The 14,704-nt window shown below is 42.5% G+C and overlaps 1 protein-coding gene across 1 annotated transcript; it reads right to left on the bottom strand.

Annotated features, from left to right (window-relative positions):
• Window positions 1-9,479: 9,479 nt before the first annotated feature.
• Window positions 9,480-14,704, bottom strand: gabrd (gamma-aminobutyric acid type A receptor subunit delta). Its single transcript, XM_073819372.1, has 2 exons — window positions 14,307-14,704; window positions 9,480-11,434 (listed from the first exon to the last, which is right to left on the bottom strand). Exons 1-2 carry the CDS (start codon window positions 14,562-14,564, stop codon window positions 11,123-11,125), a joined length of 570 nt encoding a protein of 189 aa, XP_073675473.1. The 5' UTR covers window positions 14,565-14,704; the 3' UTR covers window positions 9,480-11,122.

The raw sequence follows: 14,704 nt of genomic DNA on the forward strand, positions 1-14,704 counted from the left end.
CTACAATACAATACACATTTGGAAATGTTTCTGCAACAATTTAAAAGCATTTTTAGTGCATTTAAAATTAAGCATATATGCACTTATTCAGTTTAAAATATATTATCTCAGCATTCCACAAAGTTTCCAAAAAGAAAAGAAAAGAAGAATTCACACATTACTGATAAGTATATAAAATATTGCCTAATGCCCCAAATTATATACACAATACTAGAACACATTATTCCAAATAAATGTTTAAAGGTAGTTCCAAAAATCAGTTTGCAATTAATTAAAGAACGAAAGAAAAAAAAAAACTATACTAATTAGCATGTCACTGCTCTTCATTTAGTTTAATATGCCGGTGTCAACATACCGAGTTTGAGGATGGCAGCATCAGTTGTCCAATAAGTTTTAAACTTCGGAAGCAGGATTGCGGCTGCAATCAGCTCAGGATCATTGAGCATGTCACCAAAGCGCTTGTTCACACCTGCAAGGATTGCATCTACCAGGCTCTTGCAGAGCTTCATGGATATCTTGGCTCGTTTTAGTTTGGAAACCATGACGTTGAGTGTTGGTACAAGCCAGCCTATATGCACATTGGTTTCTCCCTGCAAGATATTAATCGCTTTGGCAACAGGGGCCATAGCCGTGACATATTCCCCAAGAAAGGCCTTTTCTGCAGGAGTGAACCTATAAAGAAAAACCTTGTTTAAAACTATTTAAAGTAACTGATTATAGCAAAATATAGATGCTACTCATTTGGGATATAAATGTTTCATAGGATAGAACAATTTGCATTGATTTGTCATGATTTGCCATCCCTCCTGTTTCACATTTTTGAATGAATAGTAAAAAAAAAAAATCCATTATTTCATTCTGACAATTCACGATGCCTTGATGGCATACAAATATTCACTTTTCCTGATGGAAAAGGGCATAAAGTCTCTGAAAGAAACTTTAAAAGAAAACGCATAGCATCATTACTGTACATTATAACAATACTCACATGGGGATTTTGAATTCCGCACAGAGATTCCGGAAAACACTATCTCCCTTTTCCTTCATGATCTTCAGGATCCTCTCCACTGAAAGAAACAAAGAGTTCCATCGTGTGGCATTTGGACGAATTAACTGCATACTACATTCCTCTTCCATCATCTCTGCAGCTTTGTTGGACCGGCCAATCTTGTTCCACAAGGCCCAACATTTGGAGAAGGATGATCTTGATAACCTTTTGTATGTTTCATCTGATTGAGCAGTGTCAACATCCACAGTGGAAACCAAGTTCAGAAGATGGCAAGCACAACGTTGATTCTTGGGCAAATGAAATTCAAGATCATCCTTGGCTAGAATTTCAGCAACCTCAACATATTCAATCTCGTCACATTTCTCCTCATCTTCAGTGTCAGATCCATCCTCATCTTCTGATGGGGTTGCTGTTGCACGTTCTGTGTTATTGCCGTGTATGTTCTCACCTCCATAGACAAGAAAGGCTTTCAAAAAATTTGATCCATTGTCTGTTGTTATACAGACAACTTTTTCATGGATCTCAAATTCAGAATGTATGTCATGTATTGCAGCTGCAAGTACATCAGATGTGTGCGACCCCTTTAATTGTCGACAGGCAAGGGCTGCAGAGCATCGCTGTAGATTGTCTGGGTCAATCCAATGTGCTGTCATACCTATAAAGCTGCGCCGCCTTGAACTCCAACAATCAGTAGTTGTACAGATGTATTCCACCCTGCTCATGGCTTCTGTTACACTTTTCTTCATTCCTCCTGCAGCTTCCTCCATCGTGGTACAGATGGTTGATCTTGATCGTACAGTAGAGTTTGGCTGCAAATCATGAATCAGGTCCTTAAATTCATCTTTTTCAACTACGCTAAAAGGTTGGAGACCGTATACAATGAATCGCAGTACAGCTTTATCAACAGTTGCTTGAGAAATTATCTTGGTCTCTCCAATTTTGATTTGTTTCGTTAGGGGCTCCATATTTTTGCTCACATTCTTTCTTTTCTGAGCGATTGAGGTCAGGTGTGAGTAGTTTTTCAAGTGATTAGGATGTTTTCTCTGTAATAAAATTAAACAAAGAGGAGCAGTGTTATTTTTCAACTATGAACAAATTCAATGAAAAATACATCACAAACTCAAAGCTAAATACACCTGTTGCAAAATGTATTATTTTAGAGATACATTTATTCACATTGCACTAAAAATGTAAACTAAAATATAGTCGTGCCGCAGTGGTTTTTGCCATATCAGTAACTGTATTAACTTTTGGTAACATTATGCTTACAACACCGTTGTAAAGTCAGACATATGATCTGTATAGAGATTAATATAACTAAATTCACATTAAATTACGATTAAATAAATCAGACTCTTACCTCAATGTGCTTCCTCAAATTTGACGATGAATTCTTAAAAGCACTTATTTTCGTGGTTCGTGGCAAACAAAGTAGACACTGCATCCTGTAAGAATCATTTTGTATCCCGGCAAATGAAAACATTTCTTTCAAATAAGGCCATGGATGGTCGTCAGTGCTGGCACTGCTTGATGTGCCGGCTTCGGCTTCATCAGTAGCTGTGGCCATGTCGCTAATTAATGTGAAACACCTGGCATTTGGCAAGCTGCTAATTCACGTTCATGTGGAGTAGTCTCATTTAGCACATAGGTAAATAGCATCCAGTACCTTCAGCACCCTGCAGATGGCGATATCGCCTCTTCCGCTCAATAAATTACCCATAGCAGAAAAAGATGCCGACTTGTCGCGCACAATCACAATGTAATAATGAGTAACGGTAAGTGTCCGTTCAAATGTAGTGGAGTAAAGAGTACATATATTAAATAAAAAATGTAGTTGAGTAGAGAGTAAAAGTTGCTTATATTTTTGATACTCAGTACAAGTACAAAGTAGCCAAAAAAATACTTAAGTACAGTAACGAAGTCCATTTACTCAAATACTTTACACCACTGTCACAAGCCCGCCAACATTGAGATATTACAATGTCCAAAAGCCTGTCATACTGACATGCGATGCTTCACAGTTTGGACTTGGTGCGGCATACCTTCAAGAGAATGCTCCCATAGCATACACCTCACGCACCCTGACACAGACTGAGACACAGTATGCTCAAATTGAAAAGGAGCTTCTCGCGTGGTGTTTGCATGTGCTAAAGTTTCACGACTATACCTACGGAAAGAAAATTCTCATCGAAACAGATCATCAGCCATTGGTGACAATTCTCAACAAGCCACTGCACATGGCACCAGCATGATTACAACAAATGATGTTGAGATTACAGAAGTATGATTTTGTAATAAGCTACAAAAAAGGAAAACAAATGTATCTGGCTGATACTCTTTCACGCACCCCAATGAAGCACACGGAGATTCAAGCCAGTGAAAAGACTGAGTTTGAGGTAACGTCTGTAGAACGCATCTCATCAGAAAGGCTTGTCGAGTTTAGAGAGCACACAGCTACAGATCCAACACTGAAGCAGCTTTGCAGAAGAATACACCAGGGCTGGCCATATCGGCAGGCAAAGCTGCCTCTTCCAGTCCGACAGTATTACCCATACTGAGACGAACTGGCAACAAAAGATAGGATTGTGATGAAGGGCGAAAAAGCTGTGATTCCCAAGTCACTGCAGAAAGAATATACCACCATTCTTCATAACGCAGAGCATGAGGTGTAGTGTTCTGGCCTTCATTGAACAAAGACCATGAGGAGAAATGCACTTTATGCTCTGTCTGTAATAGTATGAAACAGCACCAACAGAAAGAACCATTGAAACAGCATGATACTCCAGAGCTTCCCTGGTCAGTTGTTGCGACTGATCTATTCGAATGGAATGGCCAACACTATCTTGTTCTGGTCGACTCGTACTCAGGATGGTTCGAGGTAGATCTTCTTCACAATCTAACACCAATTGCCGTGATCACAAAACTAAAGAGACACTTTTCGGTACATGGCAGTCCGCAAAAAGTGATCACAGACAACAGAACACAGTTTTCCAGTCAATACTTCAAAAATGTTGCAAATACCTGGGACTTTATACATGTAACAAACAGCCCAGAATATCCACAATCTAATGGATAAGCAGAACGAGCGGTGCGAAGCGCAAAAGAGTTGATGGAAAAATCACAGCGAGAGAAGACAGACGTCTTTCTTGATTTACTTAATTTGAGAAACGTCCCTCGTGATGGAATTCTCGGATCATTAGCAGAAAGACTCATGTCAAGACAAACGAGGTCAACCCTTCCAATCGACAAAAAAGTTGCTGGTCCCTTCTACTAGAAGACACATCAAGGTCACAAAACGATTTGCACACAAGCGTTATCGGCAGAAGGTGCATTACGACAAAACCAGCAAACCTCTTCGTCCTTTGCTAAAAGGTGAAGTAGTCAGGTTACAAACACCTCAAGGTTACAATAAAGTGGGAACTATCAAAGACATCTGCAAGGAGCCAATATCGTACGTGGTGGAATCAGAGGGGAGGGATTATAGAAGGAATCGAAGACACATCTTGCCTGTCCCTGAAACTTTGCCACCACAAAATGTTGAGTACAGCCCTGCAGATCACACTCGAGTTTGTACGCCAAGACAAGGTCAAACATTCCTTTCTGACTACTCAAGTACACAGGAGATGTCACCTGACACTGAAGCAGCATCAGAGACCACAGTGCCTACCAAAGAATCAGAAAAAAATCTTTGTGTTTAGGCAGAATCTCAAGACCAAACCCAACATATATTTAGTTAAGCTGTTTAGAGCATGTTAAGCATTTGTGTGAAACCAATAACTCATCAGGACTGAACACTCTACGTCTGTTCGTAAAATGCTAAAGTTAAAGTATTAACAGTTTAATTGTGTATGCACACTTAGATTTTGAGTTAATGTGGATATTTGTTGTTATTATTATTGACAAGAGACTACTAAAGAAAGGGGATGTAGAACATTGATTAAATGTTCTTAGTTATGTGAATCGCATTTGTACTAGACACGTGTCCGTAATCAGAATGTCAGTATAAGCCCCGGATGTGTACGGGAGTAGGTTGTCTACAATGGTCTGTGATAATCAAAAAGTTTCTAAGTAAATTGTTGAAGTCACTCAGACCCGAGTTGTGTTTTTCATCATTCTTCAAAAACCGAAGACAAAGCTATCGCTGCAAGCAAACCTCATCTTAGAGAACCGCAAGGGACAGATTTTTTTGTCCCGCCCGCAAAAGCCTGCATGAAGTAGCCTATACCCCCCCCCCCCCCCCGGAAAGACAGGCATCTACTTCCTCTCTTGGCTGCATGAAACAAACGCCGACAACTTATGTGGATGCTAGAAAAGCTGGGCTGTAAAAAAAAAAGACAACCAGAGTAACAGTAACGAACTTGCGTGTGCCTAATGTATCCATTCTTGTATATGAGAGTCGTACATTAGGCACGCATATGTCTGCTGTTGATTCACAAACTATTCATGATTTCGGGGCTCTGATCCAAAAGTCCAGGAGGGTGGTGGAGCAGAGACAGTTTATGGGGGAGGGATGGAGGGCCAGGCCCATGCAGGGGAACAGGACTGGGATCATGGCATGGAGCATGGAAAGGTGGTGGGCCTGGATCCTGGGGCAAGGGGGCAGGTCTACACAATGGGAGAATGGAGGTCCTGGGCCGTGGAGCAGTGACAGATAGTGAAACACTGGAGGACCTGGGCCGTGAAGCAGTGGCAGACGATGAAACACCGGAGGACCTGGGCCATGGAGCAGTGACAGACTGTGGATCAATGGAGGACCTGGGCCATGGAGCAGTGGAAGACTGTGGAACAGTGGAGGACCTGGGCCATGAAACAGTGGCAGACTGGGAAACAGTGGAGGGCCTGGGGCATGGAGTAATGACAGACCTGGATCATGAAGCAGAGGTGGACCTGGACCGTGGATCAGTGGCAGACAGTGAAGCTTTGGAGGACCTGGGTTATGGAGCAGTGGAAGCCAGGGCGGAGCCGGTAGAGCAGGAAGCCATGGTGGTGCAGGCAAAGCAGGAAGCCTTGACGGAGCAGGCAGAGCAGGAATCCTTGGCGGTGCAGGCAGAGCAGGAATCCTTGGCGGTGCAGGCAGAGCAGGAAGCCATGGCGGAGCTGGCAGAGCGTGAAGCCTCGGCGGAGCAGGCAGAGTGTGAAGCCTTGGCGGTACAGGCAGAGCGTGAAGCATTAGCGGTGCAAGCAGAGTAAGAAGCCATGGCGGTGCAGGCAGAGCAGGGAGCCTTGGCGTTGCAGGCAGAGCAGGAAGCCTTGGCATTGCAGGCAGAGCAGGAACATTGACAGTGGTTGAGCAGATAGTGAGTTCATAACATGGTGGTACCCCCTTTTGACGATCTGCAGCAGGAGCTGCCTCCTCAGGGGGTTCCGCCGTGGACGTCGCCTCCATAAGACTCATTGGCGCAGCGGACATGATGGACAGATGAGGCCTCCGGAGCAAACTCGTGAACAGACTCATGGACAGATGAGGCCTCCGGAGCAAACTCGTGAACAGACTCATGGACAGATGAGGCCTCTGGAGCAGACTCGTGGACAGATTCATGGACAGACGAGGCCTCTGGAGCAGACTCGTGGACAGACTCATGGACAGACGAGGCCTCTGGAGCAGACTCGTGGATAGATTCATGGACAGACAAGACCTCTGGAATGCAGTGTGCAGCCCATACACTTAAAATGGCGATGGCCATCACAGGCAGTGCAGTGGTTAATGGGATGCCCACCGTGCTGGAAGGTGTGAGGCTTGGGAGCGTCAGTTTTGCATGGCTTGCTTGGCTTGGGAGCGTCGGCTCTGTGTGGCTTGCTTGGCTTGGGAGCGTCGGCTCTGCGTGGCTTGCTTGGCTTGATAGCGTCGTCTCTATAAGTATGCCTGCTGCCCGCACTGACATTAGAGGAGGGTCCATTACACTTGAAATCATGACATGATGAGGCTCTGAAGGATAAGGTGAGGCATGGCGTGGCTCTGGGAGATCAGTCGAGGCATGGCATGGCTCTGGCATAGGGACTGTGGATTGGCTTGACTTTAGCGTGGCGGCCATTTTGGTCGGGGACTCTGGCGTGGCGGCCATCTTGACAACAGGCTTGGGATGGCAGCCATCTTGGGTGCAGACTCTGGCGTGGCAGCCATCTTGTGAACAGGCTCTGGGATGGCGGCCATCTTGTGAACAGGCTCTGGGATGGTAGCCATGACGGTTGCAGGCTCTGAAAGGGCGGCCATCTTGTAAAACTGGCTCTGGAAGGGCTACCATGACAGGTGTAGACTCTGGAGCGGCTGCCATCTTGTGAACAGGCTTTGGGATGGCGGCCATCTTGTAAGCAGACTCTGGAATGGCGGCCATGACAGGTGCAGACTCTGGAGCGGCAGCCATCTTGTGAACAGGCTTTGGGATGGCGGCCATCTTGTGAACAGGCTCTGGGATGGCGGCCATCTTGTGAACAGGCTCTGGAAGGGCAGCCATCTTGTGAGCAGGCTCTGGCAGGACGTCCATCTTGTAAGCAGGCTCTTGAAGGGCGTCCATCTGGTGATTAGGCTCTGGGATGGCAGCAGGCTTGGCGTGAGCAGGCCCTGGAGCGGCAGGCTTGGCTTGAGCAGGCCCTGGAGCAGGCCCTGGAGCAGGCCTTGAAGCAGCAGACATGATGTGAGCAGGCCTTGAAGCAGCAGACATGACGTGAGCAGGCTTTGCAACAGCAGATGTGATGTGATCCTCCTTCACGACACCAACAGTAAAAGCAGAGCCACTCAACAATAAGGCAAAGTCTATTTACTCCTCAAGGGTAGCAGGGCAATTGCTGTTGGGCATTAGAAATTTGATTTAAAAAATCTTGCATACCATGTAGGCCTAAAGTTAAATAAAATTCCTTCCTTGATATTTGTTGATATTTGTGTTTTGAAAAGGAGGACAGACATGGCCCAGAGGTTGAAAGGGGCCCAGGATAGGGCATAGGAAGGGCTCATCCCTATGCCCTAATGCCTTCAAAGGGTTTACCCTCTGGAGTGAGAGCTTTGAAGGGTTGAAGGGTGTAGGGGACCAAACAACTGTTTCTTGAAGTGCCCTTCTGCGTCATCATCCCGTGACCACACAGAGGCGCCATCATCATGGAAAGAATCAGTGCAAAGGATCATGGCTGTCCGAACTGTCCATCAATTGTACCCTTCGAAATCCTTCAATCCCTTTGAATTGGCCAGTTTTGAGCACTTCGGAGGGCAATATATCTAATTTGGAATGCACCGACCGACTCTCTGTGAAGTCTTGATTTTCCCTTGCTGTCATTACTAAGCGTTTTCCCAGGGTCTTTCTTTATACCTGACCTTGGACTATTTTCTGAATTGCTGATTGTTCTTTGCCTGCCCTGACTCGGATTATTCTCCGGGACTGTGTTTGCTAGCCACCTGTTTAAGACACTGCCTCTGCTGATCTGCCCTGCTGTTATTTGACCCTGTATTGTCTGACTTTTCTTTAAAAAGCTGTGAATGGATCCAAACCCTTCTGACATGTCACAACAAGAACTGACAAAGGGCAGTTCTAGACCCTTTTTTAGATTGTCATCGACTTTTTTTGTTTGTTCAATTTGCACACTGAACAATTATCAAAGAGCACCAGATTAATAAATTTTACTTTCAAATCTGTAACCCCTAAAACCCCCCTAAAGGGATGCTCATCCAGCCACCGCCTCACAAAATATTACTTAAAGGGGTCATCGGATACAAGTTCACTTTTGCATGTTGTTTGAACATAAATGTGTGTGTAGTGTACACATCTACCCTATAATGATAAAAATCCACCCCGTGGTTTTTATTTCATCTGTTAAAATAATTTCCCCTTTTTCAAATCAAGCCATTCTCAGCTTCTTGTCGGTGTGACGTAAGATCGACAGAGGCTGCTCCCACAATAGATTGATTGACATGGCCGTCTTACCTTAGACCATTGTCTCGATGCCGGAACAGGGATGTAGACAAGAATGGCTCCTAAGCGATTGAGGTGTTCTGTTGTTGGATGTAATAATGAACATAGTAGTCCTCATTTACTCCAGACATCTTAGCCGCAGTGGATCACTTTTGTTTGTGAATGGAATGCACTTCCCGATCTACATAAATACATTTCCGCAAATCATCTGTGATCCAGCTTCAATGGCTCATCACTCCACAGAGAGAAGAGAGCAAAGCTCATTTGCATTTAAAGGAACATGCAATAGAATGAGTTTTTGCAGAGCTGATTTTGACAATGTGAAAGGGTGTTTTTTACACTACTATTGAGAATTTAACCAAAGTATATTATAGAATTTTCATTAAGACCATATAGAATCATATGAACTTGTGGGAAATGGATGGGAGACATCTGATGACCCCTTTAAGCATGATGTGAGCCCCCACCCACCACTGTTAGCCCCAGATGTTTTCAGTTGTGTGTAAATATGACGGATCTGTGCATTTATTGCATTAATAATGTCACTCATGGCTCTTAATTAAGTAACGTATTGCTTTAATAGGTATTTGTGTATATGTACTGGTATAAGGTGGTACATGATCTTGGTAAGCAGTTTGACAACATTGTAGTAAATATTTTTGGTGCATCAAAACTTTGCTCTTTGAAATACCAGCAAGCATGCTAATCCAGCACAAATTGGTGCATTAGAAGTCACCAAAAATAAGTATTTGAACCTCATAATGAAATACCAAATGGGTGGGAACTGAAAAAGGTCCACTTTTTGAAAAAAAAAAAAGAACCTCCCCATCCACTAGGCTGGCTGTGGGCCTGCTACACTCTACCATGAGTTCTAATCAGGGGCCAGTTGCATAAAAGGTTTAGACAGACTTAAAAGTTAGTCATTCATTTTTTTCTTTAAGACTGGTCAAATTTTTGAAAATTTGGTTACATAAAAACTTAGATTAGTCTAAGTTGGATCCAAAATATAAGACTGATTACCCCTTAGTTATCTGCTAGCTGGTCAAACGAGTTCTTAAGACACTGTCTTAACATAGAGACTAAGTTTATGCAACTGGCCTCTGGATATCTGATAATGAGTAATCATTAATATTAGTTCATAGGCATTTCCCAATCCAATCTCAAAACCCTCTAATCTTGGGTGACAAGAACAGTTTTATTTATTAACTTTGTCATGTCATCACCCTGGTGCCAAGGGCCCTCACAGACTTACCACAGTGGTGGCATCAATACATTTACAAGAAAAAACAAACAAAACAGGAAATAATAAATCATGTTCATTTTCATGCACAAAAACAATGTGTGCTGATTGTCATGACAATCGCAAATTTTGTTGCGGCACAAATGTGGCACTTCAGAACAAAAGCAGCATTAGAGCTGCCTCTGATAAAAGAAAAGGCAAAATGAAAGAAACTGAAAGAGGGATAAATTGCTCAGAATGACATCACTACCTTGATCAGCAATAATGATACAAATTCTCATGCATAAAATCATTATTTGTTGGCAGGGTTCCCATGGCTAATATGTAATATTTTTCCACAACACAAAGTGGTAAATGCTCATATTTAAACCCCATTGCTGGGAGAATGATACATGGTGAATACTAACTAAAAGAATGCATACAGAAAATATCAAATTTTTATGTTTATAATTTAGACAGCTCTGGATTTCATTTGAGACCAATACTAAGTAGCAAGAAGCACACTGCCACATATTGCCACATTTCCCATAAAAAAAAGTCAACTTAAAACGGTTATGTCTGCCTATACAACAAAAAATGCTGAACTTTTCTACGGGGGAAAAAATAAGATGAAGAAGGTAGGGATGAAGACGAGATTCATTCATAAAGCAGTATAAAGTTCTGCTTTGGTTCGTTCATACCAGTACTCAGAAGGCTATTCTGGTGCAAATAATGAAAGAGCAAAAAAGCAAGGAGGAAATTATGCTTCATAAAGATGCAGAGGTATGTATCAGTCTTCTAAAATGCAACAGACCCCTTTTCTTCCAAAATAAAAATTAATTAGTGCATTTAAGATATTCTAAAAGACTACCCTACAATATTATATTGATGAACCTTAATAATCTAGATACTGTCATGTTATAATAATTGTATAGTTCTGTTGTCACATCGTTTATTGATTTATATACATGCAGAGCTTAAAATTTTATAAATCATTTACATTGTGTATGCCACCCAGTAGATGACATTTACCACAGCAAAGGTGAAAGGGAAGACAGCACGAGCGTAGATATCAATGGTATCAGCATCAATAGGTTTACACTTGCAGCATTTCTTTTCTTCACTGCTTTCCTTTTGTGCCCGACGGGACTGAGTGCCACGAACCTCTGTCTCTTCATGCTGATCTCCAGGAGGATCAGTGGCCCGCTGGGCCCTGTTTTGCCTGTTTGAGATGAGGAGGCCCTGGTTCATGCCAGCCACAGAGAGCGAAAACAGAACCATTGCCTGCTTTCCATTCTTTACCATGGACTGCAAAAGAACATGAGGGAAAAAAGTTTTATTTTCCTCTTAACTGAATAAGGAGTGGAGCTTAAGTTAATATTATGTCATTCTATATTGACATAAATATATATATATTCAGGTAAAGAGGGCCATTTTTATAAACTTGTAATTTGGATACCCAGATGTGTTTTTCATTTCTTTATTACCTTTGTTAACTTTAAGGTTCAGCTGTAATATTTTCCTTTTGTATTCAGCTTTAATTTGAAGGTACATAACAATAAACATTTTGAGATCATGCACTCTGGACAAATGTCTTTTCAGGTAAAGTGGGCCATCTCTGATTTATGAAAAAAGATCCCTTAACCCTAATTAGAAATGAAACACACATCCATCCATCCATCCAGCCATACAAAAACATATACAGTGTCTCACAAAAGTGAGTACACCCCTCACATTTTAGCAACCATTTAAGTATATCTTCTCAAGGGACAATACTGTAGAAATGAAACTTAGATATATTTTAGAGTAATCAATTTGCAGCTTGTATAGCAGTATAGATTTAGTGTCCCCTGAAAATTACTCAAGATACAGCCATTATTGTCAAAATAGCTTGCAACAAAAGTGATAACAGCAGTATGTTGTTTAACCATGCAAAGTGACATGTCCTATTCATCATGTTTATGTTTTTCTCTGCTTGACAGGACCATACAAAGTTGTGTATCTTGTATTAGAGCAGTTAAAGGTTGTATCAGCGATTTCTAGCCTGAAAAATAAAGTGTCAAATTCAGCTGACCTTTCATCACGATCCGCTCGCTGCCTGCCCCATAAATTGTCTGTGAAAAAATCGCGTCTCTCTGGTCAGCCTAGGGTCCGAGATATTCCAAAAAAAAACAATCGGCACTACCAACCTTTCCACACATAAACAAACAGTGTTCCAACCAATCAGCGTCAGAGGTTTGGTGTTGTGGACTTTCGCTCCGCCTCCCTCACATCCCAGCACCAGTAGGAAAGTCCACAACACCAAACCCCTGATGCTGATTGGTTGGAACACTGTTTGTTTATGTGTGGAAAGGTTGGTAGTGCCGATTGTTTTTTTGGCATATCTCGGACCCTAGGCTGACCAGAGAGACGCGGTTTTTTCACAGACAATTTATGGGGCAGGCAGCGAGCGGATCGTGATGAAAGGTCAGCTGAAACTGACACTTTATGTTTTAGGCTAGAAATCGCTGATACAACCTTTAAAATTAGGTGTTTTAAGTACAATTCTCTCATACTGACCACTGGATGTTCAACATGGCATCTCATAGCAAAGAACTCTCTGAGGATTCGAGAATTAGAATTGTTGCTCTCCACAAAGATGGCCAAGGCTATTAGAGGTTCAGTAACACCCTGAAACCGAGTTACACTACAGTGGTCAGGGTCCTACAGAGGTTTTCCAAGTTGGGTTCCATACGGAATATGCCTCGAAAGGGTCGATCAACGAAGTTGAGCACTCGTTCTGTGCGTCAGGTGCAGAACCTGGCTTAAAAAAACAGATGCGTGCTGCCAGCATTGCTTTAATGGTTGCAGAAGCAGAAGGTCAGCTTGTGCTCAGACCATACGCTGCACACTGCAACAAGTTGGTTTGCATAGGCGTCATCCCAGAAGGAAGCCTCTTCTGAAGCTGGCTTACAAGAAAGCCTGCAAACAATTTGCTGAAGACAACCTGTCCAAGAGCATGAACTACTGGAACCATGTCCTGTGGTCTGATGAGACTATAAGACAAACTTGTTTGGCTCAGATGGTGTCCAGCATGTGTGGCGATGCCCTGATGAGGAGCACCAGGAAAATTGTGTCTTGCCTACAGTCATCATGGTAATGGTTCATCATGGTCTGGGGCTGCATGAGTGCTGCTGGTTCTGGGGAGCTGCAGTTCATTGAGGGAAACATGGATTCAATTATGTACTGTACATTCTGAAGCAGAACATGATGCCTTCCCTCCAGAAACTAGCCGAAAGGCAGTTTTCCAACATGATAACGATCCGAAACACACCACCAAGATGACAACTGCCTTGCTGAGGAAGCTGAAGCTGAAGGTGATGGGGTGGCCAAGTATGTCTCCAGACCTGAACCCTATTAAGCACCTGTGGGGCATCCTCAAGTGTAAGGTGGAGAAGCAGCATGTGTCTAACGTCCCATCAACAACATGTGCAGCTCTCCATGCCCAGGATGATTAAGGCAGTGCCAGATAACAATGGTGCTAGCACTTCATTCACTTAGGGTGTACTCACTTTTGTTGCCAGCTATTTTGACAACAATGGCTGTATGTTGAGAAATTTTCACGGGCACAATAAATCTATACTGCTATTCAAGTTGCACATTGACTACTCTAAAATATATCCAAATTTAATTTCTATAGTATCATCCCTTGAGAAGATATACTAAAATGGTTGCTGAAATGTAAGGGGTGTACTCACTTTTGTGACATACTGTAGATTAGGTTATTAGAAATCTAACAGAATATTAACAGCATATTAAAAATATGACTATAGTGCAGTTCTAAAGTATTCTTTGCATTGCATTATTAGCAATTCGTGTTACCTGCAGAAGCAAATAATACAAGTGCTGTCACAATAACATTTGTTTACGTTTATTTGAGCAACCTCATAAATGAAATGTCAAAGGGCTTATACCTTTTATGATGAGGGATTCCTCCTTTGAGGTGTAGCCACAATCACCAGGGTCGTAGACAATTTTTTCTTAACATTCTTTAATTAACGACCACTGTTATGTTCTCAAAGTGTAACCCTATTAAGCACAGTATGATCTTAAACAGCCCTAATTTACCTGAATTCACCCTACTTGAGATTTGAGAGTATTTAAATTCCTGAGACTTGGTGTCCTGAGGTGGCACACATACCTCTGTACTCTTATTCGTCTTGACTTTGGCTTTCTCCTTCTTGCTGTAGTCTGCATTATAGTGAGCAAAAGCGTATTCGATCAAGGCAGCGAAAACAAAGACGTAGCAAATCCAGAAATACACGTCCAGAGCTTTGATGGCAGAAGCACGGGGCAATGATGAACGAGCACTGACCATCAGCGTTGTCATGGTCAGCACTGTTGTGATTCCTAAGGTAAATGGACACATGGAAATAGTTATTTCATTGATCAGGTTCATTCTATGTGATTTGTTTTAAATGTGCTAAACAGATTGCTTGGTTCACATTATTTTGATACTGTTTTGATACTACTTTAGACATTCTATTAACTATAAGTAACGTTGCAACATATGTCAACAAATACACATCGACCATTTTC

Source organism: Garra rufa, chromosome 15 (assembly GCF_049309525.1).
Source record: "Garra rufa chromosome 15, GarRuf1.0, whole genome shotgun sequence".
Classification (NCBI taxonomy): Eukaryota; Metazoa; Chordata; class Actinopteri; order Cypriniformes; family Cyprinidae; genus Garra; species Garra rufa.